The 15,754-nt window shown below is 52.9% G+C and overlaps 2 protein-coding genes across 7 annotated transcripts; both read left to right on the top strand.

Annotated features, from left to right (window-relative positions):
* Positions 1-44: 44 nt before the first annotated feature.
* LOC105922900 (glycerol kinase) lies at positions 45-15,701 on the top strand. 4 transcript variants are annotated; one of them, XM_036132648.1, is made up of 20 exons: positions 45-209; positions 2,564-2,637; positions 4,160-4,266; positions 4,375-4,452; positions 5,240-5,319; positions 5,422-5,559; positions 5,631-5,740; positions 6,284-6,350; positions 8,116-8,151; positions 8,275-8,342; positions 8,423-8,465; positions 8,538-8,618; positions 9,301-9,379; positions 9,491-9,587; positions 9,680-9,764; positions 9,852-9,972; positions 14,207-14,350; positions 14,564-14,644; positions 14,721-14,802; positions 15,324-15,701. In XM_036132648.1, the coding sequence occupies exons 1-19, from the start codon at positions 156-158 to the stop codon at positions 14,792-14,794; spliced, it is 1,617 nt and encodes a 538-aa protein (XP_035988541.1). In that variant the 5' UTR covers positions 45-155; the 3' UTR covers positions 14,795-14,802; positions 15,324-15,701. The 4 variants fall into 4 exon arrangements, 3 of the variants coding, with proteins under 3 accessions (XP_035988541.1, XP_035988540.1, XP_035988542.1); XM_036132647.1 differs by having other exon boundaries at positions 14,721-14,795; XR_004929722.1 differs by lacking the exon at positions 14,721-14,802 and having other exon boundaries at positions 14,170-14,350.
* Positions 9,979-13,670, top strand: LOC118561013 (FMRF-amide neuropeptides-like). 3 transcript variants are annotated; one of them, XM_036132652.1, is made up of 2 exons: positions 9,979-10,360; positions 10,406-13,670. In XM_036132652.1, exon 2 carries the CDS (start codon positions 11,857-11,859, stop codon positions 12,988-12,990), a length of 1,134 nt encoding a protein of 377 aa, XP_035988545.1. In that variant the 5' UTR covers positions 9,979-10,360; positions 10,406-11,856; the 3' UTR covers positions 12,991-13,670. The 3 variants fall into 3 exon arrangements, with proteins under 3 accessions (XP_035988545.1, XP_035988546.1, XP_035988547.1); XM_036132653.1 differs by having other exon boundaries at positions 9,979-10,096; positions 10,132-13,670; XM_036132654.1 differs by having other exon boundaries at positions 9,979-10,096; positions 10,155-13,670.
* Positions 15,702-15,754: the final 53 nt, after the last annotated feature.

A 15,754-nucleotide genomic window follows, 5' to 3' on the forward strand; every position in this document is an offset into this window, starting at 1 on the left:
AGGGGCGTGCTTTGCGTCCTGCGCTCTGATTGGTCAGCGTCAGAGGGCCGAGCAGACGCGGGTTCGGTGGCCCCGCCCCTTCCCGGAGGATCGCCGGTACTAAAGGAGGAGCGGAACGCGGTTCGGGTGAAGGATCCTCCGGAAGATCTGCAGACATGGAGCCGCTGGTGGCTGCTATAGATCAGGGCACCAGCTCCACCAGGTTCCTGGTGAGTGGACCGAACCGAACCGAACCGCTGACTGGACCGTCTGACCTCAGTCAGAACCACAGATCCGCAGGTTTATCAGCAGCTGATCTGGACCTCTAGACGGGTTCTAACCCACAACCTCGGCTTATAAAGCAGGTTTACTGTTAAACGTTTGTTCTCCGGGCTTTTTCACTCTGTCCGCTTCTTTGGTTCTGGATTCTCTCCGTTCTTCACTCAGGAGCACAGAACCTCCGTTACAGCAGCGGTTCTGGCCCTTTGCTGCTCTGCTGCGTACAGGTGTGTGCGTACAGGTGTGTGTCCTCACAGGGAGTTCTGGTTCTGCTTGAGAACCAGAACTTCTCTGTGGACTCTGGTGGTTCCTGCAGCCTTAGAGGAGAACCGGAACCTCCCGCAGCAGACCGCCTGTCTCATAACGGGACCTCCTGTTTCTCGCTGGAACCACGCGGAGCTGGGGGGGGGGGGTTATTGTTGATCCCTCCTGTCCCTCCTGGGTTGATGAGGTCCGTCGGTTCTTCTGCTCCTCGGTCCAAACTCTGCTCCCTCCACCAGGACCGTTAGCTGCAGGTTTTCCCTGCTTTTAATGGCGGAGGAGCTTCTTCACTGATTCACCTGGACCTGCAGACATGTTGGACTCAGCGGCACCAGTTCAGATGGTTACCAGCAGTTAACATCTTCTCCCAGTCTGAGGTGTGACTCTGGAGGAGAGGAGAGACGGTGGAGCAAAGGTCCACGTGTCCTCAGAGAACTTTGAAGGCTGTTGGTGAAAATACCAGAAGAGGAAAGACGTCAGACAGTTTCTACATTTCTGATCATGTTCCTGCAGCCCGAGGTTCTTCTGAGATAACCTGAGGTTCTTCTGGACCTCCTGGATAATCTGAGGTTCTGCTGGACCTCTGAGATAATCTAAGGTTATTCTGGATCTCCTGGATAATCTAAGGTTCTTCTGGACCTCTGAGATAATCTAAGGTTATTCTGGATCTCCTGGATAATCTAAGGTTCTTCTGGACCTCTGAGATAATCTAAGGTTATTCTGGATCTCCTGGATAATCTAAGGTTCTTCTGGACCTCTGAGATAACCCGAGGTTCTTCTGGACCTCCTGGATAATCTGAGGTTCTGCTGGACCTCTGAGATAATCTGAGGTTCTTCTGGACCTCCCGGACAGCCTGATGTACCGAGGCTCGTTGTAAGGGTTCTGCTCCGGGTTCTCCTGCGGACCCATTTGAGTTAAGGGGCTGTTAACTGATGCAGTTTAATATTCCAGCTCCTTCAGCTTCAGCACCAGGATTATTCACGTTTTTGCTCCAGAAATAGTTTAATGGAGAGAAAATCGCAGGATTCCTGCGCAGCAGATGATTCACCCAGAAGATGCTGCTGACAAACCTTATTGCAAAAGTTTAGATTTTCCACTCTTACATCAGATTTCTGCTTCTCTGCATCTCATGAATCAACTCGGTTCCTGTCTGATCAGCTGCTAATGGTTATTACTGATTATTACTGATTAATATTACTGATTATTACTGATTATTACTGATTGTTACTGATTATTTCTGATTATTATTACTGGTTATTACTGGTTATTACTGATTATTATTACTGATTACTGGTTATTATTACTGATTATTACTGATTATTACTGATTATTACTGATTATTATTACTGATTATTACTGATTATTACTGATTATTATTACTGATTATTACTGATTATTATTACTAATTATTACTATCAGGCGACTGTCATCAGCAGGTGGTTCTCTACATAATATGCTGTCATATTTAATTTAATGCACCATGATAAAATAGAGGATGAATTTTAAAATCCACAGACCAGTTCCCACTGTGGTTCTTACTGTGGTTCCACAGACGTTCCTTCATTTAAACCTGCCAGAGTCAGTCTTGTGGTTCTGGAGCAGCAGGAACAAACAATCAAGCCTCCAGCTGCCCCACCACCACATGAGAGGTTAAGAAGGAAGCTGGAAAACCTGAGGAGTTTAGAAATGCAGAGGATGTCAGAGACGTGCAGGACGTCGGTGCGCTGAGCCGCTGTGGCCTCTGAGCGCCCAGGACCTTTATCCTCTTACTGAATTAAAGGAAATGCTGACTTCTGGGTTAATAAGCCGCCAGGCTGCCACTAACGTCTTCTGCTTCTCCTCTTTACGTCACTGAGCAAATAAAACATGATCTATTTAAAAGTTTCCCATAATGCTCTCCTGCTGCCAGTTTCTGCTGCAGCCTTCATATCCGAAAGCTGAACTGCATCCAGGTTCTGATGACGAATTATGTTTGTCCTCAGTCTGGTTATTATAGAGCTTCAGTCTATGATCTGGTCTCTGATCAGTTGCTTTTCTCTGCAGGTTTTCAACACGAAAACGGCCGAACTGATCAGTCACCACCAAGTGGAGATCAAGCAGCACTTCCCAAAGGAAGGGTGAGACGTTGCTGCTTTTCAGGGTTCACTCATGAAACCCACTGATGCAGTTTACCCACATGTCCTCCTGTCCCAGAAAATGGCTAGGATCAAGCTAGAATTAAGGTAGAATTAAGATAGAATTAAGCTAGAATTAAGCTAGAATCAAGCTAGAATCAAGATAGAATCAAGCTAGAATTAAGCTAGAATCAAGATAGAATTAAGCTAGCATTAAGATAGAATTAAGATAGAAATAAGATATAATTAAGCTAGAATTGAGATATAATTAAGCTAGAATTAAGGTAGAATTAAGCTAGAATTAAGACATAATTAAGCTAGAATCAAGATAGAATTAAGATATAATTAAGCTAGAATCAAGCTAGAATTAAGATATAATTAAGCTAGAATCAAGCTAGAATTAAGATAGAATCAAGATAGAATTAAGATAGAATCAAGCTAGAATTAAGATAGAATTAAGATATAATTAAGATAGAAATAAGATATAATTAAGCTAGAATTGAGATATAATTAAGCTAGAATCAAGATAGAATTAAGATAGAATTAAGCTAGAATCAAGATAGAATCAAGCTAGAATTAAGCTAGAATTAAGATAGAATTAAGATATAATTAAGATAGAAATAAGATATAATTAAGCTAGAAATGAGATATAATTAAGCTAGAATCAAGATAGAATTAAGGTAGAATTAAGAGAATGAACCTGGACTAAACTCCATGATTTACAGCATCCAAGGCGTTCTTTAAATCTAGGACTACGGCACCGACCTGACTCTGTCTGGATGAAGAGTTTTACCTCTGAGTTTGTTTTTAGTTGGACTGATGAAGGTGAAGGTCCGCTCCCAGGAAGAAATATTTGAAATATTAGATCAGGTTCAGCTTTTAGAACTCAGAAACCTGGAATTAGACGCTGCGTTTAAAATCTGTTTGTTCTGCAGTTTAATCCTTGTGAACGCAGATTAGGAAGTGAAGAAGTTCTGCTATGGTTCTGATTGTTCCTCTGATGTTGGGATTGGCTTCCCTGAATCTAAACCCTGAATCAGATGGAAATTAATGTTTTCCAGGTCTGTGGATGTTTTAGCAGAAACGATGAAGCTAGCTGATAAACTGGGTCAGTGGTACCGTCTCTGTCTCTGAACGGTACCGTCTCTCAGGGCCGCTACTCAGCAGCACTTTATTCATTATGTGAGTGAAAACGAGGTTCTGGCGGAACGGAGACAGAGGTACCGACGTTTGGATGTAGAACCTGGATCCATAGAGATGAAGCTGTGGCCACAGGAGGTAGAAGCTCAAAGGTTCTGAACATTTCACCGGGTCAGAACCATAGTCTCTCTCCAAGCTGAACCTTTGGGGTAAAATCTGAAGTATTCCTCAAACTTAACTGTGATTGTGGAACAGCAGGAGCAGAGTCGGGCCCAGTGGCCCGTTTAAACTGTGAATGGTGGTTCTGATGGATGTCTGGGCTGAAGCGGTCCAAACAGAAACGTTCTGACGGCTGTTTTCCTTCAACATGCTGCGTCTGGACCAGGTGGGTGGAGGAGGACCCCCGCGAGATCCTGCAGTCGGTCTACGAGTGCCTGGAGCAGACGTGCCACAAGCTGCGGCAGCTCCAGGTGGACGTGGGCCGCATCACAGGTGAGACGCCGCCGCCGCCACGCCGCCGCCGCCACGCCGCCATGGCGCCGCCCGCCGCCACGGCGCTGAGGCCTGCAGCCACAGGCTCATCATGTGCTCGCTCTGCAGCTGTGGGAGTGACCAATCAGAGGGAGACCACCCTGGTTTGGGACAAGGAGACCGGAGAACCGCTCTACAACGCCATCGGTGAGTCCAGACCCGGTTCCAGTAAAACCTGCAGACTCTCTCCTCCCACAGGAGCTGCAGCCGTTCATTGGTTCCCCTTGTTCTGCAGCGTGGCTCGGTTCTGCTGCTTTTCCCTCCAGGAACCGTGCTAACCTTCAGGTCTAAGTTCTCTTACAGCGTAGACAGAACTTATTTGTTCTACCCTGGGTCTGAATGACGCTGCTAGAACCTCAGGATGAAATGAGCTGGAATCATCGCTGAATGGCGTGTCTTTGGATTATTTCATCCTTCATCAAATCAAACGCGGTTCCTCCACTGAGGATGCTTCAGAACCGGTCAGTGTTCTGGGTCAGGTTCTAGTAAACCCAGCTCAATGAAGACTGGTCAGCAGAGAGAACACTGATGTTCCCTGAAGCATGGAGGCTCTAGCCTGTGAAGGAGGCCTGGGCCCAGAGTCACCGCTCCTCTGCATAGAGGGGGGGGTCTGCTGGGTGGGAGGAGAGCTGTGGGCGAGCAGGAGTCAGAGGAGCGATGAGGTCTGGCTGTGGGTGGAGGAAACCTGCATTCAGATCTTTCCCTCAGTGGGTCAGTTGGTGCTTCGTCTCTGTCCGCATCATCGGTTCTAGCTCAGGTTCTCCTGAAACATGCTGAGTGATAATGAAGTTCTGGCTTCATGTGGACCTGCTGTGGACCTGCTGTGGACCTGCTGTGGACCTGCTGTGGACCTGCTGTGGACCTGCAGGTCTCATCCACACAGTGGACAGCCACCAGCAGAGGTCCCACTGTGACGTTGTGGTTTGTCCTGCAGTCTGGCTGGACCTGAGGACCCAGTCCACGGTGGAGAGGCTCATCAGCAAAACCCCCGGCAGGAGCAAGAACCACCTAAAGGTAGGAGAAGGTAGGAGAAGGTAGGAGAAGGTAGGAGAAGGTGGGAGAAGGTAGGAGCTGCAGAGAACGCTGTGGGTCACGCTGTTGCTGACTCGCCTCCAGCATAAAACCGGCCTGCCCATCAGCACCTACTTCAGCGCCGTGAAGCTGCGCTGGCTGCTGGACAACGTGGCGGCGGTGCAGGAGGCGGTGCAGAGGAACCGGGCCATGTTTGGGACCGTGGACTCCTGGATCATCTGGGTAGGAGCTGCAGGAAGGCCGCCTCCAGCCTTTCAGTGCCGACGGCTAAAACGGCCTTCTCTGTGTTCCAGTGTCTGACGGGCGGCAGAGATGGAGGAGTCCACATCACAGACGTGTCCAACGCCAGCCGCACCATGCTCTTCAACATCTACACCCTGGGCTGGGACCCTGAGCTCTGCAGGTAGGTGGAGCAGGAAGGTGGAGCAGGTAGGTGGAGCAGGTAGGTGGAGCAGGAAGGTCAGATAAAAGCCCGCCGACCTTCACTCCGCCCGTTCTCTGCAGTTTGGACTAAGCGGTGAAGCTTATCGTGTTTCCCAGGAATGTTTTGGTGGCTGCTGGTATCTCAAAGGTCACTGAAGACTTCCTGGTGTCTGGAATATTTTCCCAGAAGTGTTTGGAGAGATTCACAGCGTCGCTGATATCCTCCCATTTAAGAACAAACAGCAAAGACTTTTACTCTGTAGCCTTTTTCCTTCATGTCTTTGGGTTCATTTTGGATTTGATGCTTTTGTTCTAGCAAAGCTGTAGAACATGTAGGGTAACTGTTTACCTAAAGTCCAGATCTGCTGCTTCCAGCCTGCTGGAGTCAGCAGGTCTTTTATTGGTGGGATCACCAGGAAGCAGCAGGTTCTCCGACGTTCCACCAGTAGAGCTGCAGGTTGCAGCTTGCAGGTGTTCTGTGGGTTCCATGATGGATCCTGACGCCTCTGTCGTGTTTTTGCAGTTTCTTTGACGTCCCGATGGAAATGCTGCCTGACGTCAGGAGCTCCTCTGAAATCTATGGCCGGATGGTGAGTTAACGAGCTAAACGAGGAGCGGACAGAACACGCTGAGGCTGCATGACGCTTCAGACCAGCAGGTGATATAAAGTCTGCTCTGAGACGTCCACCAATCAGGTTAAAGCTCTGCTTTGTGGGAGCTCTGAGACGTCCACCAATCAGATTAAAGCTCTGCTTTGTGGGAGCTCTGAGACGTCCACCAATCAGATTAAAGCTCTGCTTTGTGGGAGCTCTGAGACGTCCACCAATCAGATTAAAGCTCTGCTTTGTGGGAGCTCTGAGACGTCCACCAATCAGATTAAAGCTCTGCTTTGTGGGAGCTCTGAGACGTCCACCAATCAGGTTAAAGCTCTGCTTTGTGGGAGCAGCAGCTTATTGGTTGGAGCCGAGGAAGACTGTTGGCTCTGCAGAGAGAAAGTTTTAGATTTAATCAACCACAGATTAATAACCTGCAGCACACACATAAACATTGGTGGGTATGAGTTACCATGACGACCAGTTGGGCTTTTAACAGACCAATAAAGATTTTATTGTTCTTTTTAAATCTGTTTATCTTTGCTCTGATAAAAAGATTCCTATGAAAGTCCTGATTGCTGCAGATCAGATATCGCCCAGTTTCAGAGCAAAAACCCAACTGTCACGGTTTCAGGGCCAGCCGGGCAGTCCTCTCAGGTGTGTCCTCTCAGGTGTGTCCTCTCAGGTGTGTCCTCTCAGCGTCTCAGGTGTGTCCTCTCAGGTGTGTCCTCTCAGGTGCGTCCTCTCAGGTTTGTCCTCTCAGGTGTGTCCTCTCAGCATCTCAGGTGTGTCCTCTCAGGTGTGTCCTCTCAGGTGCGTCCTCTCAGGTGTGTCCTCTCAGGTGTGTCCTCTCAGGTGCGTCCTCTCAGGTGTGTCCTCTCAGCCTCTCAGGTGTGCTGCTCGGCCCTCACTCTCTTTGCTTCTAAAGCTCGTTAGGCAGCATCTCTCCAGGTTTTTATCTCCTTCCATGACGGCTTCGTTGCTCTTCCAGCTCGTCTGCAGTGATTAGATTTCTTCCAGCTCTGAACTCTGAATCTGTTAAAGCAGACTAAGCGAGACACGCGTGCGTTTGGTATCAGATAACCTCGCTCTGTCTTAGGTTTTATTGAACTTTGCTGGAAATCTGACCTGATAACAGATTCGCTGTTAAACTTTGACCTCAGCAGTGAGGTGCTGGGGGAATGAACGGACTGAACCCTGGAGGAAGACTGCTGCAGATAAAAAGCTCTTAAACCCGCTGCTGGGTGTTTCAGTCTGTCGGTGCTTTATTGTTGCTTTATGAATAGTTATTCATTGACTAAGTTAGTGGATCTAGAGCTGCTCTGTCTGTCTTATCGTGGCTGTCTGACTCCATGGCTGACGGATAACGGCGTCTAAGCTGGGACTTTGGTCGGCAGGAATGATGAAGTCATCTGATTGGATGAAGAGCGAGAGAAAGCTGCTGATTCTGCTCCTGGAGCAGAGAGCAGAAACTTTAGAAGGTCCAGTAAAGTCAAAGACCTCCTGGTTTATCCGTGAACGCCTAAAGCTTCTAAGAAAAGATCTGATTATTAGATCTGCCTCCAACAAGGTTAGTTTTTATCTCTGAAATAAGAAACATTTCCTGTCATAAAGGCCGATGAGGTGAACCGGACAGAACAAAGTCCAGAGAACCTGGGAACGGCTTATCCTGCCATTTCTACAGGAACGTCAGAACAATGATGCATTTAAGTTAAATATTGAAGCTGAGCTGCAGAACTGACCCGTTCTCCTGTTCCTCCAGAGAACCGGCTCGCTGGCAGGGGTTCCCATCTCAGGGGTAAGGAACATTTTATCTCACTGATTTGGCAGGAGTTCTGCAGGTTCTGCAGGTTCTGCAGGTTCTGACGCGGTTCCTCCAGACCTGAGCGGGACCGAAGTGACGCTGTAATTTTTCTGCCAGTGTCTCGGGGACCAGTCGGCAGCTCTGGTTGGTCAGATGTGTTTTGAAGAAGGACAGGCCAAAAACACGTGAGCAGAACCGCCTGACCCGATTCTGATCCTGAGCAAACGGGCCTTTTCCTCTGCTTTAAACGAGATGTTCTGTGAAGGTACGGGACCGGATGCTTCCTGCTCAGGAACACAGGAACGAAGGTAAGGAGGTGTGAGGAGCAGCAGCCAGGAGCGTCTGCTGAGCTGTGAACCTGCGTCTGTGTCTCCTTCCAGCCGGTGATGTCCCACCATGGCCTGCTCACCACGGTGGCCTACCAGCTGGGAACGGACCGGCCCGCCTGCTACGCCCTGGAGGTGAGAGGGTTGGTCAGGAGGACCTTCTGCTTCAGGAGGACCTTCTGCGTCAGGAGGACCTTCTGGGTCAGGAGGACCTTCTGCACCAGGAGGACCTTCTGCACCAGGAGGACCTTCTGGGTCAGGAGGACCTTCTGCACCAGGAGGACCTTCTGCACCAGGAGGACCTTCTGGGTCAGGAGGACCTTCTGCACCAGGAGGACCTTCTGCATCAGGAGGACCTTCTGCGTCAGGAGAACCTTCTGCGTCAGAAGGACCTTCTGCACCAGGAGGACCTTCTGCACCAGGAGGACCTTCTGGGTCAGGAGGACCTTCTGCACCAGGAGGACCTTCTGCATCAGGAGGACCTTCTGCGTCAGGAGAACCTTCTGCGTCAGAAGGACCTTCTGCACCAGAAGGACCTTCTGCATCAGGAGGACCTTCTGCGTCAGGAGGACCTTCTGCGTCAGGAGGACCTTCTGCGTCAGGAGGACCTTCTGCTTCAGGAGGACCTTCTGCGTCAGGAGGACCTTCTGCGTCAGGAGGACCTTCTGCATCAGGAGGACCTTCTGCGTCAGGAGGACCTTCTGCGTCAGGAGGACCTTCTGCGTCAGGAGGACCTTCTGCTGGTGTCTGAAGGAAGCAGACCAGCAGAAGGTCCTCCTGGACCAGGACCTCTAAGCAGCAACCCGTCTGTCTGCAGGGCTCGGTGGCTATAGCCGGAGCAGTGGTGCGCTGGCTGAAGGACAACATGGGCATCGTGCAGTCGGCCTCAGAGATCGGTAAGTCTTCTTCTTCTTCTTCTTCTTCTTCTTCTTCATGAAGCCCAGGGAGGGGCTGATGGTGACGTCACGGTGGAGATCTGCGTGTTTCACATCACCGTCTGCTTTCAGAGCAGTTAGCGGCTGAAGCAGGAACCTCCTACGGCTGCTACTTCGTTCCAGCGTTCTCCGGCCTCTACGCTCCTTACTGGGAGCCCAGCGCCAGAGGGTGAGGCGGCTGGAGCACGTCTCCCCCCCCCCCCCCCACCACCAGCCCCGAGTCCTCCAGTCCTAACGGCGTTCGCTTTCATGTCCTTCCAGCATCATCTGCGGCCTCACACAGTTCACCAACAGGAAGCACCTGGCCTTCGCTGCCCTGGAGGCCGTCTGCTTCCAGACCAGAGAGGTGAGCAGACATGACGAGCCTCGGTTCTCCGCGGTTCCGCGGGCCGGAGAACCGAGCCGCCGCTGACGGTGCGCTGCTGTCTGTCAGATCCTGGACGCCATGAACCAGGACTGCTGCATCCCGCTGTCGGTGCTGGGCGTGGATGGAGGCATGACGGGGAACAGGCTGCTGATGCAGCTGCAGGCCGACATCCTCTGCATCCCTGTGGGTAAGAAGGCTCAGACGTGGAGTCAGACGTGGAGTCAGACGTGGGTCAGACGTGGATCAGACGTGGGTCAGACGTGGAGTCAGACGTGGGTCAGACGTGGGTCAGACGTGGAGTCAGACGTGGAGTCAGACGTGGATCAGACGTGGATTAGACGAGGAGTCAGACGTGGATCAGACGTGGAGTCAGACGTGGGTCAGACGTGGAGTCAGACGTGGATCAGACGTGGGTCAGATGTGGGTCAGACGTTGAGTCAGACGTGGATCAGACGTGGAGTCAGACGTGGATCAGACGTGGGTCAGACGTGGGTCAGACATTGAGTCAGACGTGGGTCAGACTTGGAGTCAGACGTGGAGTCAGACGTGGAGTCAGACGTGGAGTCAGACGTGGAGTCAGACGTGGGTCAGACGAGGGTCAGACGTGGATCAGACGTGAGTCAGACGTGGGTCAGACGTGGGTCAGACGTGGGTCAGACGAGGGTCAGACGAGGGTCAGACGTGGGTCAGACATTGAGTCAGACGTGGGTCAGACTTGGAGTCAGACGTGGAGTCAGACGTGGAGTCAGACGTGGAGTCAGACGTGGAGTCAGACGTGGGTCAGACGAGGAGTCAGACGTGGAGTCAGACGTGGAGTCAGACGTGGGTCAGACGTGGGTCAGACGTGGATCAGACGTGAGTCAGACGTGGGTCAGACGTGGGTCAGACGTGGGTCAGACGAGGGTCAGACGAGGGTCAGACGAGGGTCAGACGTGGGTCAGACGTGGATCAGACGTGGATCAGACGTGGATCAGACGTGGGTCAGACGTGGGTCAGACGTGGGTCAGACGAGGGTCAGACGAGGGTCAGACGTGGGTCAGACGTGGATCAGACGTGGATCAGACGTGGATCAGACGTGGATCAGACGTGGGTCAGACGTAGATCAGACGTGGGTCAGACGTGGGTCAGACGTGGATCAGACGTGGATCAGACGTGGAGTCAGACGTGGGTCAGACGTGGAGTCAGACGTGGTTCAGACGTGGGTCAGACGTGGAGTCAGACGTGGAGTCAGACGTGGAGTCAGACGTGGAGTCAGACGTGGTTCAGACGAGGGTCAGACGTGGGTCAGACGTGGGTCAGACGAGGGTCAGACGTGGGTCAGACGAGGGTCAGACGTGGGTCAGACGTGGGTCAGACGTGGGTCAGACGTGGGTCAGACGTAGATCAGACGTGGGTCAGACGTGGGTCAGACGAGGGTCAGACGAGGGTCAGACGTGGGTCAGACGTGGATCAGACGTGGATCAGACGTGGGTCAGACGTGGAGTCAGACGTGGATCAGACGTGGATCAGACGTGGATCAGACGTGGATCAGACGTGGGTCAGACGTGGATCAGACGTGGATCAGACGTGGATCAGACGTGGAGTCAGACGTGGAGTCAGACGTGGAGTCAGACGTGGAGTCAGACGTGGAGTCAGACGTGGTTCAGACGTGGTTCAGACGTGGTTCAGACGTGGTTCAGACGTGGGTCAGACGTGGATCAGACGTGGGTCAGACGTGGATCAGACGTGGATCAGACGTGGATCAGACGTGGATCAGACGTGGATCAGACGTGGGTCAGACGTGGATCAGACGTGGATCAGACGTGGATCAGACGTGGATCAGACGTGGATCAGACGTGGATCAGACGTGGGTCAGACGTGGATCAGACGTGGATCAGACGTGGATCAGACGTGGAGTCAGACGTGGAGTCAGACGTGGAGTCAGACGTGGTTCAGACGTGGTTCAGACGTGGAGTCAGATGTGGTTCAGACGTGGTTCAGACGTGGGTCAGACGTGGGTCAGACGTGAGTCAGACGTGGAGTCAGACGTGGAGTCAGACGTGGTTCAGACGTGGTTCAGACGTGGAGTCAGATGTGGTTCAGACGTGGTTCAGACGTGGGTCAGACGTGGGTCAGACGTGAGTCAGACGTGGAGTCAGACTTGGGTCAGACGTGGGTCAGACGTGGGTCAGACGTGAGTCAGACGTGGAGTCAGACGTGGAGTCAGACGTGGAGTCAGATGTGGAGTCAGACGTGGATCAGACGTGGGTCAGACGTGGGTCAGACGTGGATCAGACGTGGAGTCAGACGTGGGTCAGACGTGGAGTCAGACGTGGATCAGACGTGGGTCAGATGTGGGTCAGACGTTGAGTCAGACGTGGATCAGACGTGGAGTCAGACGTGGATCAGACGTGGGTCAGACGTGGGTCAGACATTGAGTCAGACGTGGGTCAGACTTGGAGTCAGACGTGGAGTCAGACGTGGAGTCAGACGTGGAGTCAGACGTGGAGTCAGACGTGGGTCAGACGAGGGTCAGACGTGGGTCAGACGTGAGTCAGACGTGGGTCAGACGTGGGTCAGACGTGGGTCAGACGAGGGTCAGACGAGGGTCAGACGTGGGTCAGACATTGAGTCAGACGTGGGTCAGACTTGGAGTCAGACGTGGAGTCAGACGTGGAGTCAGACGTGGAGTCAGACGTGGAGTCAGACGTGGGTCAGACGAGGAGTCAGACGTGGAGTCAGACGTGGAGTCAGACGTGGGTCAGACGTGGGTCAGACGTGGGTCAGACGTGAGTCAGACGTGGGTCAGACGTGGGTCAGACGTGGGTCAGACGAGGGTCAGACGAGGGTCAGACGTGGGTCAGACGTGGATCAGACGTGGATCAGACGTGGATCAGACGTGGGTCAGACGTGGGTCAGACGTGGGTCAGACGTGGGTCAGACGAGGGTCAGACGAGGGTCAGACGTGGGTCAGACGTGGATCAGACGTGGATCAGACGTGGATCAGACGTGGATCAGACGTGGGTCAGACGTAGATCAGACGTGGGTCAGACGTGGAGTCAGACGTGGAGTCAGACGTGGAGTCAGACGTGGAGTCAGACGTGGTTCAGACGAGGGTCAGACGTGGGTCAGACGTGGGTCAGACGAGGGTCAGACGTGGGTCAGACGAGGGTCAGACGTGGGTCAGACGTGGGTCAGACGTGGGTCAGACGTGGGTCAGACGTAGATCAGACGTGGGTCAGACGTGGGTCAGACGTGGGTCAGACGTGGATCAGACGTGGATCAGACGTGGGTCAGACGTGGAGTCAGACGTGGATCAGACGTGGATCAGACGTGGATCAGACGTGGATCAGACGTGGGTCAGACGTGGATCAGACGTGGATCAGACGTGGATCAGACGTGGAGTCAGACGTGGAGTCAGACGTGGAGTCAGACGTGGAGTCAGACGTGGTTCAGACGTGGTTCAGACGTGGTTCAGACGTGGGTCAGACGTGGATCAGACGTGGGTCAGACGTGGATCAGACGTGGATCAGACGTGGATCAGACGTGGATCAGACGTGGATCAGACGTGGGTCAGACGTGGAGTCAGACGTGGATCAGACGTGGATCAGACGTGGATCAGACGTGGATCAGACGTGGGTCAGACGTGGATCAGACGTGGATCAGACGTGGATCAGACGTGGAGTCAGACGTGGAGTCAGACGTGGAGTCAGACGTGGTTCAGACGTGGTTCAGACGTGGAGTCAGATGTGGTTCAGACGTGGTTCAGACGTGGGTCAGACGTGGGTCAGACGTGAGTCAGACGTGGAGTCAGACGTGGAGTCAGACGTGGTTCAGACGTGGTTCAGACGTGGAGTCAGATGTGGTTCAGACGTGGTTCAGACGTGGGTCAGACGTGGGTCAGACGTGAGTCAGACGTGGAGTCAGACTTGGGTCAGACGTGGGTCAGACGTGGGTCAGACGTGAGTCAGACGTGGAGTCAGACGTGGAGTCAGACGTGGAGTCAGATGTGGAGTCAGACGTGGATCAGACGTGGGTCAGACGTGGGTCAGACGTGAGTCAGACGTGGAGTCAGACGTGGAGTCAGACGTGGATCAGACGTGGAGTCAGACGTGGAGTCAGACGTGGTTCAGACGTGGTTCAGACGTGGAGTCAGATGTGGTTCAGACGTGGGTCAGACGAGGTCAGACGAGGTCAGACGAGGTCAGACGTGGGTCAGACGTTGAGTCAGCAGGACTGGACTCCCAGCGTTAGCTTATCTAGACGCCTGAAGGACGTTAGAACTGCTTCTGTCTGCGTCCGCTCTGGACTTTGTTCCTCCGTCTCCTTCTGGTCAGCCGGGGTCGGGTGGCGGGGCAGCAGTCTCCATAGGGAGGCCGGACCTTTCATTTCTGTGTTTCTCCAGTGTTCTGGTCAGGTTTCCATTTCTCTGCTGTCTGCAGTGCGACCCACCATGTCAGAGACCACCGCTCTGGGAGCAGCCATGGCGGCGGGCGCCGCTCAGGGGGTGGACGTCTGGAGTCTGAGTCCAGACCAGCTCCCACACGTCACGTCTGAGAGATACGAGCCCCAGATCAACACCGAAGGTCAGAGAACACAGGCAGCATGTGGTGGAACATTATCTCCTCATAGAATAATAATAAATGCTGTAAAATGTCAGTGAAAAGCAGCCTTACTCTCCTCTGACCTCAGCTTTTATTGGAGTTGTGGGGATTTGCTGCCACCTAGTGGCGGTTTGTGCAGAAAGCAGGACTCCGTGTGCTGCTCAGACTGAAAGGTGATCCATCTTCTCTCCTCAGAGAGCGAGTTTCGCTTCGCTCGCTGGAAGAAGGCGGTCCAGAAGGCCATGAACTGGGAGACCACAGAGAGCAGCGGCACCGGTAGGCAGCGCCGTGGTGGGAATTTAACCTGAAACCCTCCCAGGAGGCTCACTGGCTTCTCATTGGCTGAAAACAGGCGTAGGAAAGAAGACCAACGGCGCCCCCCGCTGGGTCCCCCCCACCCTGGCCCCCCTCAGAGTGGACCCCTGAGGTAGTAGGTCAGCTGCATGTTGTGGCGTGCTGCGGCTGCATGGGAACTTTAACGCATCACTAACAGGGTTCTGCAGGGTTCTGCTGCAGCCGGTCCAGCGGCTCTAAGCCCAGCTGACCCGGTTCTGCCACACGGCGCCGGGCTGCGTGTAAAAAGCCGCGTGTCGTCCTGTTCAGGTCTGCATGTCTCTGCCTGAAGTTTCTGTTCTGCTTGCTGCTGCAGCTGCTTTTGGTTCTGGTCCCAAACCAAACGGACCAAGGATCCGTTTAGAGCTGCAGAACCAGAACTCCAGTCCTCCGTAGCCCTGGACGACTGGAGCTGGAGACTCCTGGGTTAGAGGTCTGGTAGAAGACCTCCAGGTGGACCTCCAGCTTTCCAGGGACTACAGTTCCCTCCGGAACCAGATCCGGGTCAGAGGAAGCGGGTTTCTCTCCGGGACCAGATGGTCGGGTTCCTCTGGGGGAGACCCAGATGTCTGGCTGTGCATCTGCTGTCCTGAACTGAAACATCTCCTTCTCCACCCCACAGGTCAGCAGCAGGGCTTAAACTGAGCTGCCAGGTTCTGGTCGGCCCACAGGACGACTACAGAGGAGGACAGCTGGAGGAACACCTTGGTTCTGGACCTCGGTTCTGGTTGAGGCCTTGCAGAAGAATCCGGTCCAAGACCTCAGAACCACCTGGACTTAAAGCCCAACCCTGGATCTTCTGAGGGCAGCTAGCGGACGTTTTACTGGAACCGTCCCGTTTTCTGCTCTGAGAGTTAATCACGGGTTGGACTCTGAGCAGAACCTCAGATTTAGAACATTTTGGAGCAGAACCAACCCAATCTATTTCTGGACGCCATTGTAAATAAGAACTTGTTCTTAATGACTTGCCTGTAGAAATAAAGGTATAATAATTCCTGTAGCCAGCAGTGAGGTCCACCCATGGTTCTGGACATCTGTTCCAGAACCGGCCTG

The sequence above is a fragment of the Fundulus heteroclitus genome, unplaced genomic scaffold (genome assembly GCF_011125445.2).
Source record: "Fundulus heteroclitus isolate FHET01 unplaced genomic scaffold, MU-UCD_Fhet_4.1 scaffold_53, whole genome shotgun sequence".
Lineage (NCBI taxonomy): Eukaryota > Metazoa > Chordata > Actinopteri > Cyprinodontiformes > Fundulidae > Fundulus > Fundulus heteroclitus.